The 15,676-nt window shown below is 38.3% G+C and overlaps 1 protein-coding gene across 1 annotated transcript in view; it reads left to right on the forward strand.

Moving 5' to 3' along the window:
• Positions 1-14,893, forward strand: part of cacng5a (calcium channel, voltage-dependent, gamma subunit 5a) — a 30,629-nt gene extending 15,736 nt beyond the window's left edge. The window contains exons 2-7 of the mRNA XM_016514895.1: positions 1,725-1,964; positions 5,800-5,841; positions 7,043-7,129; positions 8,837-8,977; positions 9,574-9,719; positions 14,193-14,893. Coding sequence (XP_016370381.1) covers positions 1,769-1,964; positions 5,800-5,841; positions 7,043-7,129; positions 8,837-8,977; positions 9,574-9,719; positions 14,193-14,450 — 870 coding nt within the window. The 5' untranslated portion in view covers positions 1,725-1,768 and the 3' untranslated portion in view covers positions 14,451-14,893. The remainder of the gene's footprint in view (positions 1-1,724; positions 1,965-5,799; positions 5,842-7,042; positions 7,130-8,836; positions 8,978-9,573; positions 9,720-14,192) is intronic.
• Positions 14,894-15,676: the final 783 nt, after the last annotated feature.

A 15,676-nucleotide genomic window follows, 5' to 3' on the forward strand; every position in this document is an offset into this window, starting at 1 on the left:
ATGTGCAGGGATGGGTTGGTGTCTGTATTCAGAAAGGCACGGGAAACAAATAACGCACGTTCTAATAAAAAAAACGCGAGCCACTAAAGGGACATAGTTAGCTGCTTGCTAGCGGTAGCCTGTTACATTACAGTACTTAAGATTTCACTTACCACATAAACAGAGTAAGGAGAGATGACTGAGGATCCTGAGCACCACTGACAAGGATCTGATCTTGTAAAATGTGTGGTAAGTACTGCCCCTGTAGTTTACACAGCACGTGCGATTGCAAATCTCCAAAGTGAAAGTAAAAAGCGATCGTGCATTCGAACGCAGTTTCAATGCCCCGCATATTAATACTCAACATTGGCACTGTGAAACAGCCAATCAGAGCAGAGCTCAACATTATTATTCATGACCCTTCCAAATAAGGTAAAAACAGACCATTTCACAAATCCTAGGGTTGTAAATGGGCATGTAAAACCGTTTCTGGAGATTGTTTGCCCTTACCTAAGCCACACACCTTCTATGTAGATATCAGAGAACAATTTAAAATATTGTATCAATGCATTCTATGGTACCTTTAAGGTGCTTTACTGGCATAAGAAATATTTTACATTAATATTCCAAAGAATTTGCAGCTGTGTATAAAAGAGGACAAAATTACAATAGTGCGAAACAAACAAATAATAGTAAGGGCTGTAATGACAGGTCAAGTGGCAGGTACATATAGCGATGATGGGTTGAGATGCAGGTGCATTTAACAGTGTCAATGATTTTACCCCCTCTCAACCATTAGATGAAGTCTTTGCCTGTTGCATGAGCACTGTGTTTAAGACATGGTGTAAAACTAAAAGAACTTCATCACTTGTGGCCACAATTTCACTAAAACTAAAATTAGGGAAAAACTTAAAGCTGGCCACAAATTAGTGAGTCATTGAAATTAATTCTTAATTTGTAGCCATGTTTGGTTCTTTTTTCCAGCATATAGTGTTCCTGTGGCTCAGTGGTAGAGTGTTGTGTTAGCAGCGCAAAAGGTTGTGGGTTCGATTCCCAGAAAACACACATACTGGTAAAAAATGTATAGCCTCAATGCACTGTAAATTGCAAAGCGTCTGCTAAATGCATAAATTATTATTATTAATTAATTATTATTAAATTATATCATGTGCAGGGCTGCATAATTGGCAATATATCAGAGAAGGCACTTAGCTATAGCCAAGGTGAATATTATTTTTTTAATTTTTTTATTCTGAAACAGTAGCTTTCAATTCAACATTTTAAGTGCTATTGCTGTGGTGCAAACAGAAGCAACCTTTACAAAATTTAGCATGAATGCTACTAGCAAGCGACAGTCATAGCTGTAGATCACAAATAGTCAAAAGGCAGCATTAATTGGGGTGTGATGTACCAACAGAAGAGGGTGACATTTCAGCAGTCAGTAGATGAGCCACCCCTGATCAGGTTGTGTCAAGTCAACTAATGGGATACTAACATAACACTTTGAGCTACTTTTTCTGTGAAGCCTTTCACCCTAACGTAACACTCCAGAAACATACTTGATGCAAAGAACAATGCCTTTGTTGTTAGTGTTATAAGTTTCAATGTACAGTATACTTCTTTTGTAGGCTCCTTTAAGACTTAATAACTCATTTCATTTCATTTTAAAATATGTATTTAAAAAAAAACATTTGGATGTTAAATTGCAGTTTAAGATCAACTTTTTTCCCCTTCTCTCATTACAGCACCTGTTTTCTGCAGCGTGTCCCCTCTGCTGCTGATCTGAAAGATGAGTTTGTGTGGCAGGAAGGCACTGACACTCCTCAGCAGTGTGTTTGCTGTGTGTAGTCTGGGGCTGCTGGGTATTGCTGTCAGCACTGACTACTGGCTCTACCTGGAGGAGGGGGTCATCCTGCCTCTCAATCAGAGCACTGAAATCTGTATGTCTCTCCATTCAGGGCTCTGGAGGGTCTGTTTCCTTGCAGGTGAGTGAGTGCCTCTGTGTGACTATAGGCCCTTTCTTTGAGACACTGCCACATTTTAGGGCTTGAGGTGTATATAACAATGGACATCTCATGAGGCCACGGAGAAGATTTGTGAATGGCAGTGAAGTGACTCAACTGACACTGGTAGGTCATGATAATGACAACATGGTGTTTGCAGTATGTCCAGATTACATTCATACTACACACATGCATACTATATAGAACATACCTTTTTAGTGGTCACAAATAGGCTTGCTGCGGTAGTCTGTGTTACCACTATTACCCGGTGTTCGGCTGTACACCAAATACACTCTTGCCCACCACGGTACCGCCCCCACTGTCATTTTGCTTTTTATAGAAATAAAAACCATTTAGTTCATTTGGACAACAGACACTACAATTGTAAACACTGAAAGTGTCTGCTCTGCTCTGCTCTGCTCCATACAGCGTGCGCTGTAGAGCCGCAGCACAGTGAAGCTTGAGTCAGATTTCACTGATCACATGAAGAGAGTGAGAGAGGCGCTTTTAGAACCTTGTAATTTTCTCTCATTTATTAGTTTATATATAATGCAGCATGTGGTGTATGCCATGCCTCATCTTATTCGTTTTTGTTAATAAACGTTATATAAACCAGTTTGTCATTGTACCTTTTTACTGTTGTTGTGCTTTTCATTAAGAATAATAATGAATCCATATTTCAAGCATTCGTTTTAGTCTTATAAAGTAAAAGGTGTAAAGATGGAAGCGCAACAGACAATTTTGTTATAGACTGTATACACAGGAAGTTTACATATTGTAACAAAGTCAGAGATCAGGAAGAAGGAGGCAGGAACTGGCAAACATTTAACCATAAAACTTTAATAAACAAATGAACAACACAAAACTGAAAATTGCGCAACAGCCCCTCACGGACGACTGCCGCGCACAAACAGAACCAAAACAACATAAATAGTCCAGGACTAGTCCTCTCTCGTCCTTCCCTGTCGTTGCTCCTCCTTTTATCCTTCCGGAGCTCCTCCATGGGACTCGAGACCGGTGAGTGGCGCAAGTGTCGCTCATTATCATTAACTCCACGACAATTTAGTTATAGACTGTATGCACAGGAAGTTTACATATTGTAACAAAGTCAGAGATCAGGAAGAAGGAGGCAGGAACTGGCGAACATTTAACCATAAAACCTTAATAAACAAATGAACAACACAAAACTGAAAATAGCACAACAGCCCCTCACGGACGACTGCCGCGCACAAACAGAACCAAAACAACATAAATAGTCCAGGACTAGTCCTCTCTCGTCCTTCCCTGTCGTTGCTCCTCCTTTTATCCTTCCGGAGCTCCTCCATGGGACTCGAGACCGGTGAGTGGCGCAAGTGTCGCTCATTATCATTAACTCCACCGGCCTCGCTCCGTTCCCACGGCTCTCGGCCCCGCCCTACTCGTCACATATATGTTAAAACCAAATGCAATTGCAATAATCACAGTAGTCACAGTAACTTTCAGTATTATTCACAGTAATAACACAGTGAAGTATAATGTTGGTGTTATTATAGAGCGTAGTAGATGTGCTCGAATGTTTAGTGCAAATAGCTTGTCAGAGTGCAGAAGAGAGATGATGTAGTCTGCATTGAGTATGTGTATGTGCTGAGGAGTACAAAGACATGCTATAGTGCTGCCACTTAGAGTCAGTGTAACTAATCTGTTAATAAGGTGCAGTGCAAGGTTAGGTGAGGTGTGATGTCTGATGCAGTCTGATGGCCTGTGAGAAGAAGCTGTCCCGCAGTCTGCTGGTGCGGGTCCTGATACTGCGGTACCGTCTGCCTGATAGTAGCAGCGAGAGCAGTTCATTGCTTGGGTGGAAGGAGTCTCTGATGATCTTTCGTGCTTTCCTCACACATCACTGGGGGTAGATGTCCTGGAGGGAGGGAAGCTCACCTCTGACGATGTGCTGGGCCATCCAAACCATTCTCTGCAGGGCTTTGTGGTTGAGAGTAGTGCAGTTCCCATACCAGGCAGTGATGCAGCCAGTCAGGATGTTCTCCGCAGTATAGCTGTAGAATTGTTTGAGAATTTTTGGACACATACCAAAATTCTTCAGTCACCTGAGGAAGAGGAGATGCTGATGATGGGCCTTCTTCACCACTGATTCCGCATGAACAGACAAGGTGAGGTCCTTGGTGATGTGAACACCAAGGAACTTGAAGCTGACTCACTCCACTAGCGTCCCATCAATGATGATGGGGGAGTGCTCACTGTTCTGTTTCCTGAAGTCCACCACTAACTCCTTGGACTTACTGATGTTCAGAGAGAGAGGTTGTTATCATGTCACCAGTTTGTCACAGTGCGCACATTTTCTCTGTAAGCTGACTTGTCGTTGTCGGTGATCAGGCCTACCACCATTGTGGTATCTGCGAATTTGATGGACATTGGAGCTGTATGTGACTACACAGTCATGTGTGTACATGGAGTACAGGAGAGGACTGTGGGGTGCCGTTGTTGGGGGTCAGTGGGGAGGAGATGTTGCTGCCAACTCTGACCACCTGCTGTCTGCCTGTCAGGAAGTCCAGGATACAACTGCACAGTGAACTGTTCAGACCCAGGGCCTGGAGTTTCACTACAAGCTTAGGGGGCACTATGGTATTAAAAGCTGAGCTGTAGTCAACAAACAACATTCTCACATATGTGTTCCTCTTGTCCAGATGGGAAAGTGCAGTGTGCAGGGTGAAGGCAATTGCGTCATCAGTGGAGCGGTTATTGCGGTAGGCAAACTGCAGCGGGTCGAGCGATGTCAGATAAAACAGAGCAGATGTGATCTCTGATGAGCTTCTCAAAGCACTTACTGATGATAGTGGTCAGAGCAACAGGGCGCCAATCATTCAAGCTGGTAACTTTGGGTGTCTTTTTTATGGGCACAATAGTGGATGTTTTGAAATATTTGGGGACAACAGACAAGGAAAGGGAGAGGTTAAAAATGTCTGTTAAAACTCCTGCTAGTTGGTTTGTGCATGTTTTAAGGACGCGGCCAGGAATGCCGTCTGGACCCATTGCTTTACGGATGTTCAGGGATTTAGGGATTTGTAAGCATTCCGGAAAGGAGAGTAACAATGGTGCAAAACACAATCTCCCCTTGTGTTGCATGTTATGTGTTATATTTTGGTGCAATCTTTCTGAGGTCGGCTTTGTTGAAGTCCCCGGTTACAATAATCGCAACCTCAGGGTGCACAGATTCCTGTTTGCATAATTGCCCATACAGTTCCCTGAGTGCTTCATCTGTGTCAGCCTGAGGGGGGATGTAGACAGCCGTAATAATGACCACTGTGAATTTCCTCGGTAGCCAAAAAGGTCGGCACAGAAGTGTGAGGTATTACAGGTGGAGGGAGCAAAGAGACTAGATAGGATGTACATTCTTCTGATCACACCATGAGTTGTTGATCATAAAGCACACACCCCGTACTTTGCTTTTCCCTGAGAGGTCCCGTATTCTGTCCGCTAGGTGCACGGAGAATCCTGTGGGTTCGATGGCAAAGATGGCATTTCTAAGGTTGAGCTTAAGCGAGAATGGCTCAGAGTGACAAAGTGCTATGATATTTGGGGTGATAAAGTTGCTGATGAACCTTTAAATCCTGATTTTGAAACAAAGATTCTTCTCTACTATATCCTGTAAACCCTGGTCTGGATTCCAGTATTTTCCACTAACCAGTCTTTCAAGGCTGTACAGTCTTACATGGCAGATCCTGTACCTCTTCCTGTTTCACTCTGTACTGCCATTACCTCACAAATAGCAAATTGGCATTTAGATATACAGGCAACAATTGATTTCGGTTCCTCTTCCTTTTAGAGTCACCAGCTCCAGCGACAGTGTTACCAACTGGTAAATCAGGTATCTTTTCTTTTCTCGCCTCTCTTTTTTTCTCTCTTTTTTTTTAGCTTTTGTTTTTAAAAGAAATGAATACTTTTATTCAGTAAGGACACATTAAATTAATCAAAAGTGACATGTGACATAAAAAATGTTTAAAGACATTTAAAATGTTACAGAATATTTCTATAAATAAGTGCTTGATTGATGTTTTGAACTTTCTATTAATTAAAGAATCCTGAAAAAAATGTACCATGGTTTCCACAAAAAATTCAGCAGCACAAATGTTTTCAACACTGATAATAATGATATTTCTTGAACACCAACTCAGCATATTATAATGATTTTTGAAGGATCATGTGACGCGGAATACTGGAGTGATGACCACTAAAAATTCAGCTTTTCCATTTAAATTGTAAAATATATTAAAATACAAAACATCTAATTTATATATATATTTTTTAATATTTCACAATAGTACTGTTTTTACTGTATTATTTTTATTATTATTCTTTTGTTAAAATAAATTCAGCCTTGGTGAGCATTAGAGACTTCTTTCAAAAGTATTTAGAAAAAATTTACAGACCCCAAACTTTTGAACAGTAGCATATTTAATTAACTTGATATAATTATTATTGCAGGCACAGTGAATATTCTGTTTGTCATTCTTAAATGCAGTTCATTCGATCTCACAAAACAGACACTGTTTGCAGACATTGTCAGAGTTATTCTTAATGGATTATATAACAGCATTTTGCACTGGGGTCACATCCATATAGGTCCAAATGGTTCTGTACGAGTAGTATGCGTTATTGAGTGGCCTTGTTGCTAAAAACACTACAAAGCAAAACGTTTGACCTACAAACCTTTGCACCACTCAGCAATTTAGCTGACATACTGATTGTGGTCCACTGGTTTAAAAAACTTGTCCAGTGGATTAAAAACCTTTATCTAGTTGTGTGTAAATATGTGTCTAGTTTGTCTAAAACATAAAAAAAAATGTCCATTGTCAGGTAATCTATGGCAAATCTCACAACACTGTTAAGTACAATCTCAGACAGAAGCCGTACTCATTCTTCTTCTTCTTCTACTTAATAGCAGCAGTGGTAGTAGTAGTAGTAGTACTAATAATGTATTTAAAAAGAGTATGATAATTGTATAATCATTTTATGATGTCATGGTGGCATTGTTCAAGTTTTTATCTTTATTTATTTCTTTTTTCAAGGAGAGGAGAAGGGGCGCTGCTTCACTATAGAGTATGTGATGCCTATGAATGTTCAGATGACGTCAGAGTCTACGGCCAGCGTTCTGAGTGAGTAAAAGTCTCCTTTAGTAAATTTGATATAAAATGGCTCTTTTGATATAAAAATTTATCTTTCTGAATGTTGTTTAGTCACTGATCGCTACAGGACTAAGAATAATTGATTCTACAAGATTGGAATTTCTCTTACTGCTCTAAATATGCTACTATAAAAAAAAAACTTAGAACACCCTCAAAAACAAACTACCTTAACAACTAAGCACAAGTGTTTAAAGGGCAATGAGTGGTTACAATATTAATTTGATTTGATTTAGTTAGGTCAGGCAACTTCCGTCCTGGAGGACCATTGTTCTACGGAGTTTAGCTCCAACCCTAATCAAACACAAAAGAGCAAGCTATTCAATGTCTTCAAGATCACTAGAAAGCTACAGGCAGGTGTGTTTGATTAGGGTTGAAGCTAAACTCTGCAGGACAGTGGGCCTCCAGGACCGAAGTTGCCCATCCCGATAAATAACTTTTTGACAACATCCTCACTTTAAAGCATTTATTTTTTACACAATTCTTAAAACCTAAAAGAGTGCTGTAGTCTGTGGGTATGTTGTTTAAACAGTTTTGAAGAGGTTACAAACATCCTTCTATGTATTTAGGCTGTTTCAGTTGCTTCTGTCTCTTTATGTAATCCCAGACTGACTTGATGGTGAAATCAGATTTCCTTTTGGACCATGCCTTCTGTTGTAGGACTTATTGTTCATACAAAAATGTCACTTATTACAGTATTTGCAAAAAGAATTTGTAAAATTGATATTTCATATGAAATATGAAAGTAAAACAAGACAAAATGTTGTTGTGAAACATATGACCGAAGTTATCCCGATAAATAACTTTTTGACAACATCCTCACTTTAAAGCATTTATTTTTTACACAATTCTTAAAACCTAAAAGAGTGCTGTAGTCTGTGGGTATGTTGTTTAAACATTTTTGAAGAGGTTACAAACATGTATTTAGGCTGTTTCAGTTGCTTCTGTCTCTTTATGTAATCCCAGACTGACTTGATGGTGAAATCAGATTTCCTTTTGGACCATGCCTTCTGTTGTAGGACTTATTGTTCATACAAAAATGTCACTTATTACAGTATTTGCAAAAAGAATTTGTAAAATTGATATTTCATATGAAATATGAAAGTAAAACAAGACAAAATGTTGTTGTGAAACATATAACGTGAATAATTTAATTTTCATAAGAAAGATAGAGTCATCAGCAACATATAAACCTGGTATAAGCGAAAACAATCCTGTTTGAATTAATTAGAAAATTTTTATTTTACCTGTAATGAAATATGCATTTATTTATTTTTTTTGTTTGTTTGTTTGTAACCATTTTGCAGTGTATTATATATTGTGGTTCTTGATTTGCATATGTATGTCACTGTCATTGTGTCAGAGGTCTCTAAATGGTTGAATGATTTTCAGTTTGTCTGAGTACCAGGAATTGATATCCAATAATACCTCTTGTTTGTCTCAATTAATCAGTGGCATTTAAACCCTCACATGACCCTCACATCAACACCAAGCCTCACATTTACACCATGATTTTGTTCTGTATGTGCTCTTTAGGGTCCACAAGAGGGAATTAGAGGACATTACAGATAATAATAATATTTTATTTCATTTTTATTTGCTGTTTGTATTTTTATCTGAGAGGTTGTAGAAGTATCAGGTATCCATCATCAGTAATTATTTATTTTGGTTTGTTCACAGAAATGATTCGCTCTGCTACTCCTTTCCCGCTGGTCAGTCTATTCTTCATGTTCATTGGCTTTGTGCTGAGTAATATTGGACACATCCGCCCTCAACGCACTATTCTGGCCTTCATCTCTGGAATCTTCTTTATCCTGTCAGGTGGGTGTTTGTTTAAACAGTGTTCCGTATATATATATATATATATATGTAGCCCAGTGGTAAACTCGGGTATTATAGGGTAAGGGAAACTGGGTGGGTTATGATTGATCCCTCTTATTCTCAAAAACCCAATTACATGATTATGAAAATGTAAACGTTTATTTACTTTCAATAAATAAGTGACAACTGATTTTCAAATAAGTAAATACTAATTTATTTTACATGATTAAAGGGAGATCAATAACATACAGAGTGGTTGTAAGGGTGCTACATATATATATATATATATATATATAGCCAGTAAGAATGAATCATGTCATGTTGCTGGACAAAAGTATGCTTCTTTATAATAAGATTCAGAGTACTAGAATTTTACTATAATGATTGAATGGATAAAAATTAAGAAATAACTCATAAAAACTACTACTAATAATAATAGTAAAACTGTTCATGTTTGGAAGACTAAGTCTCCACAAGAAATACTGTTTTCAGCTCTTAAATGGACAGTTCTCCGACTTTTTCATATCAATTTGTGTCACTACAGCTCTCTCCCTTTTATTTTTCTTTGGCTCATTTTCTCTTTATTTCTGATACAGGTCTGTCCCTGGTGGTGGGTCTGGTCTTGTATATATCCAGTATTAATGATGAGATGCTAAACAGAACAAAAACGAATGAAGCTTATTTCAGTTACAAATATGGATGGTCTTTTGCTTTTGCTGCAGTCTCCTTCCTGCTTACTGAGGTAACACTTCCAATTATCTTTGTATATTTGTGTAAATATTAAAGACAGTGGGTCTCATTCACTAACTGTGTGAAAATCTGTGAGCACATATTTTATCATTCTTAATTTACATTCTTTAATTTGTCTGGACTAAAATTTATTCTAAATTAAGTTCAAGAACCAACTAAAGCCACACATATTTTTGATGTCTCTATTATCTGACACACATTTGAGGTCTTGAAGTCTTTACTAATGATCTGATGAGTTGAATCAGGTGTGTTTGATTAGGGGTTCTCCAGGACGAGGATTGGGAACCACTGCTTTACACAGTTTTTTTGGGATATTGAAGCTCTAGTCAGTTTTGTATGCCTTAACCCACTCAACCCAGTTTGGCAGACATTCCCCACAGCATTTCTGCTCAAGACCTTATATGGAATCAGGACCATGTGCAATCATGCACTATTGTTTCTCCAGTATCTGAAAGTGAAAGTGAAGTGACGTGTAGCCAAGTATGGTGACCCATACTCGGAATTTGAGCTCTGCATTTAACCCATCCAAGTGCACACACACAGCAGTGAATATTGCTGCGGCGCCCGGGGAGAAGTTGAGGGAGCGGTGCCTGCTCAAGGGTCTCACCTCAGTCGTGGTATTGAGGGTGGATATTCACTCCCCCCACCTACAATCCCTGCCGGACCCGAGACTCGAACCCGTGACCTTTGGGTTACAAGTCCAACTCTCTAACCATTAGGCCACTCTTTATAATAAGATTCAGAGTACTAGAATTTTACTATAATGATTGAATGGATAAAAATTAAGAAATAACTCATAAAAACTACTACTAATAATAATAGTAAAACTGTTCATGTTTGGAAGACTAAGTCTCCACAAGAAATACTGTTTTCAGCTCTTAAATGGACAGTTCTCCGACTTTTTCATATCAATTTGTGTCACTACAGCTCTCTCCCTTTTATTTTTCTTTGGCTCATTTTCTCTTTATTTCTGATACAGGTCTGTCCCTGGTGGTGGGTCTGGTCTTGTATATATCCAGTATTAATGATGAGATGCTAAACAGAACAAAAACGAATGAAGCTTATTTCAGTTACAAATATGGATGGTCTTTTGCTTTTGCTGCAGTCTCCTTCCTGCTTACTGAGGTAACACTTCCAATTATCTTTGTATATTTGTGTAAATATTAAAGACAGTGGGTCTCATTCACTAACTGTGTGAAAATCTGTGAGCACATATTTTATCATTCTTAATTTACATTCTTTAATTTGTCTGGACTAAAATTTATTCTAAATTAAGTTCAAGAACCAACTAAAGCCACACATATTTTTGATGTCTCTATTATCTGACACACATTTGAGGTCTTGAAGTCTTTACTAATGATCTGATGAGTTGAATCAGGTGTGTTTGATTAGGGGTTCTCCAGGACGAGGATTGGGAACCACTGCTTTACACAGTTTTTTTGGGATATTGAAGCTCTAGTCAGTTTTGTATGCCTTAACCCACTCAACCCAGTTTGGCAGACATTCCCCACAGCATTTCTGCTCAAGACCTTATATGGAATCAGGACCATGTGCAATCATGCACTATTGTTTCTCCAGTATCTGAAAGTGAAAGTGAAGTGACGTGTAGCCAAGTATGGTGACCCATACTCGGAATTTGAGCTCTGCATTTAACCCATCCAAGTGCACACACACAGCAGTGAATATTGCTGCGGCGCCCGGGGAGCAGTTGGGGGTGCGGTGCCTTGCTCAAGGGTCTCACCTCAGTTGTGTCATTGAGGGTGGAAGACTCTCTATCAATTAGGGCACGACTGCCCCTATATTTCTCCAGTTGCCCAACAGCTGCAGGGAAGATTGGACACCTTACTACCCAGACCATTCCTGGTATTCGGTGCCTTTTGTGTTCCCAGTAAAGATCATATTGAAGTTGATTAAAAAGCATATTGAAGTTAATTCAAAAATACAATACAATAAAATAAAAATGTAATTAAATATCACTTTTTTTTCTTAAAAAACATCATCTGCAAAATGAAAAACCTAACCCAGAACTGCACTCCAAACATAGTATCACTATGGTTACACTGTCAGACAAAATTTTATTATTTGTGTACCTGATTGAAACCTGATCTAAATGGTTGACTGTCCATACTGTGTATCGTAACTGTTCAGATCCGATTTGTGTGTTCTGTTGTGCTTCTTTTTGTTTTATGGAATGCCCTTTGGGATTAAAAATGCCCCAGCCACCTTTCAACAACATATGTCAGGGGTGACCGATCCTGCTCCTGGAGGGCCACTATCCTGCACAGTTTAACTTAAATCTTAAATTAAACACACCTGAACCAGCTAATCAAGGTCTTAAGGATTACTAGAAACATCCAAGCACGTTTGTTTTGGGCAAGTTGGAGCTAAAGTCTGCAGGACATTGGCCCTCCAGGAGCAGGATTGCATACCCCTGGCTAACTGAGACAGCCTTGGGAGAATTACATGGGAGGAACTGCTTTGAGTATATCGATTATATTATGATCTGTTCACTGTCCTTTACTCAGCACTTCCCTGATCTCCAAGCTGTTTTTCATAAGATGCTGGCTTAACAATTAAACTCTGGGAAAGTAAATTCTGCCTTCAATAAGTAACATTCCTGAGACACGTCACCAGTGATAAAAGTATTTCAGCTGTTTCCAGTAAAGTGGAAGCCATTTTGTCATACCCTGTGCCGAAAAAAATCACAAGGAAGTCCAGCATTTCCTTGGACTAGCTGGGCAATACCACCAGTTTGTTCCTTGTTTTTCTAGATTCACTGATAGGGCAAAGCTTTTTAGTGGATGTCCCAATGCCAACAGGCATTTAAGCCATTTAAATTGTGCTTAATGATTCCACCCATCCACATCCCAACATTCCTTCATTGTGTATACAAATGCCAGATGGGCCAGTGTAGACCCAGGAGAGAAGAAAAGGCACTGAGGAGATAATAGCTTATGCAATTACAATCTTAATTAATCTCATACTACGCTGAAATAGGAAGGAATGTTTAGCCATGGTGTGAACATCAGATAAGTGGCAACATTACCTAGAACATGTTGCAGATAACTGCAGTGGGTGATGAATTCTCTCAAAACTACCAGCAATCACACTCGATGTGCCCTGCAATAGCTTCATGTTAAGTACTGAAAGGGAAAGTTAAATGCAGCACCTCATGCTCTTTCACAGATTAAACCTCATATGAGTTGTAATTTGTATACAACCCAAAAGGATGTCAACACCCTTACAGTTTCTGCTGAACTGATTTTTGGAAGAACAACAACACAACCCAGAAGGAGTGAAAACATTCCAGACTCTGGCCAAGAACTGTGCGGGACAGAGGAAAAAGTGTGAAGTAATTGAAGACAAGTTTTACTTCAAAACTCACCTGTCAGAGAATCACAACCATTTCTTCATTCCCAAAGGTCTTGTTCCTTCTATACTGCAACACTGAGTGGTCATGCATAGATTTACAAAACCTTTAAGAGAATTCAGGATGTAGCATTCTGGCCTGGATGTGGTCTAACATTAAGCACTTCATGAAATTGTCTAAAATGGCAAAACTTTTAAATCTGGCCAATGGAAACCTACTGGGAGGATGCAGACAATTACAACCACCTAACCCCATCAGATGATGGGAGTAGACATCATGGGTCAAAACATATAAATACATTTTAGAAGGTGCATGGATGCTTGGGAAGTAGACGGCTGGACTTCATTGCAATTATGTTTTGGATTACTTAAAAATTCACTTTAATAAAAGTATTACCATGTTGTGATTGCTCCTTTATTAGGTCTTAAGCCCTGTTCACACCAAGAACGATAACTATAAAGATAACGATATTAGCGTCCACACCAGCGAACGATATCGTCTGTTTATTCTAAGCGCACGCGCGTCTGCCGCTTTCAATTCTTGAGCTCGTTACAGCAGAATGGATTCTGATTGGCTGTCAGTTTTTTTATCGTTCATCAACTGGAGAAAAATAGTTTTGAAAGTGATTCCAACGATATCGTTTTTCTTTGTCTTTATCGTTATACTTGTGGTGTGGACTCTGCTATTCTTTAATATTGAGAATGATTTTTAGAACTATATCTGTATCGTTATCTTTATAGTTATCGTCCTTGGTGTGAACGGGCCTTTACTCTATGCATCAGTCCTGCATCAGATAAACAACTTTTTTAGCCTCTGCAACTGTTCTAGTGAAATCACATTAATGGCCTTCGTTAGCGCACCTCATGCTTGTTTGTTTGTTTGTTTGTTTTCATTCTCTTGCTTCAACTTTCTCTGCACATGTGCTGAGGTGCGGAAAGCCCTAGAATTAGAACATTTTTGGGTGTTTCATGCAAATTATCAACCATTAGAACATTCTCTCATTTAGAATAATATGAATTCATTTATATTGTAACAATTGTTGTATTCATTAATTTCACATGCTCTTCAGTCTCCCTCTGTTTGTGCAACCACCAGGCAGCAGGTGTAATGTCTGTCTACCTGTTTATGAAACGGTACACTGCAGAGGAGATGTACAGGCCACACCCGGGTTTCTACCGACCTCGCCTCAGTAACTGTTCTGACTATTCTGGCCAGTTCCTGCATCCAGATGCCTGGGCTCGTGGACGCAGCCCCTCAGACATCTCCAGTGAAGCATCCCTCCAGATGAATTCAAACTACCCTGCCCTTCTCAAGTGTCCTGACTATGATCAGATGTCCTCATCACCATGTTGAGATTGCAAATACACATTAGTGAAATCTGAGAAGGAGAGAACTCTAGCTAGTTCTTAAAGATGCTGTACTGGAATGACTTTGGCACCAGAGATCATGTTGTGTTTGGACAGAGGATAAACGTTATTTCCTTGTCTTAGAGAGCCTTCAGTACTAATGCAGTGATTCTGAGTTTAATACATCAGTTGATGGTATCATTTTCTGTTATTTGTATTCTACCACACTGATGTGTAGCTAGTGGTACCTCTGCCTTTTTCTTAAAAGTCTTAGAAAATATTTTTGTAGAGTAATTTCATTCAAACCGTCAGTTGGTTTCTGTGTCGATTTTTAATCAGAATTGCAGCTTTAATTGAAAACAGATGTATGTATTTATAGAAAAACAGAGAACTAGAAATTATGGTATAAACAAGTATTTAAATTATTATATTTAAAGATTCATCATGGCCGTTAAAACACATGCTCAATGAGAAGATACATGCTGATGTGACTCACCATTAATCTGGTTTCTGCCTTTATGCACTTTAAGTAACCATAATACAGAGTTTAAATATATTGACACTTTATATTATTGTTTTGTGTTGTGGTGTCACTGGTGAGACTAGCTGTGGTCTTTTGATTAAGAGACATTTAGTGTTTTATATGAATGTTAATATTATTGTAGTTTTATTGTTTATTTTTTATTTTATGTTTGTTTATTTATTTATTTATAGTGCTTTACATTCTGAACTAATCAAAAGATCAACACATCAGTGATGCAAAGACAAAATATTTTTTGATTTTTACAAGAAAAACATTATGTTATTATTGTTTCACTGTGTGTGTGTAAAAAAATAATTAACGTAAGGAAAATTCTATGTATGTTTTATAACCAATTTCTTCACTTTACGTATATAATCCAATATATGGTTTTGTTATGATTTGATACAAATTAAGTAGAGTAATTACAATTTCCTCACATGATAAAATTATAAAGAAGCAGCATTTTGTTGCCTTATAGTTGACCTATTGTATTCTTACAAGTTTCAACAAAAAAATGTCATCTTGCATATACCATGGAATGCCAGTTGTATTTGTCTGAAAAGAAAAAGGCAGTCACAAATAAATCTGAAAAAAAAAAAAAAAAAAATTTTTTATCATGCATAAGATGGCAACTCACCCAAAGGAAATGTTATTACAATTATTTATTAGAGACGAGTGTTCTTACCACAATGCGAATATCACAGTAAGGG

Source organism: Sinocyclocheilus rhinocerous, unplaced genomic scaffold (genome assembly GCF_001515625.1).
Source record: "Sinocyclocheilus rhinocerous isolate Xijiao unplaced genomic scaffold, SAMN03320098_v1.1 scaffold447, whole genome shotgun sequence".
Classification (NCBI taxonomy): domain Eukaryota; kingdom Metazoa; phylum Chordata; class Actinopteri; order Cypriniformes; family Cyprinidae; genus Sinocyclocheilus; species Sinocyclocheilus rhinocerous.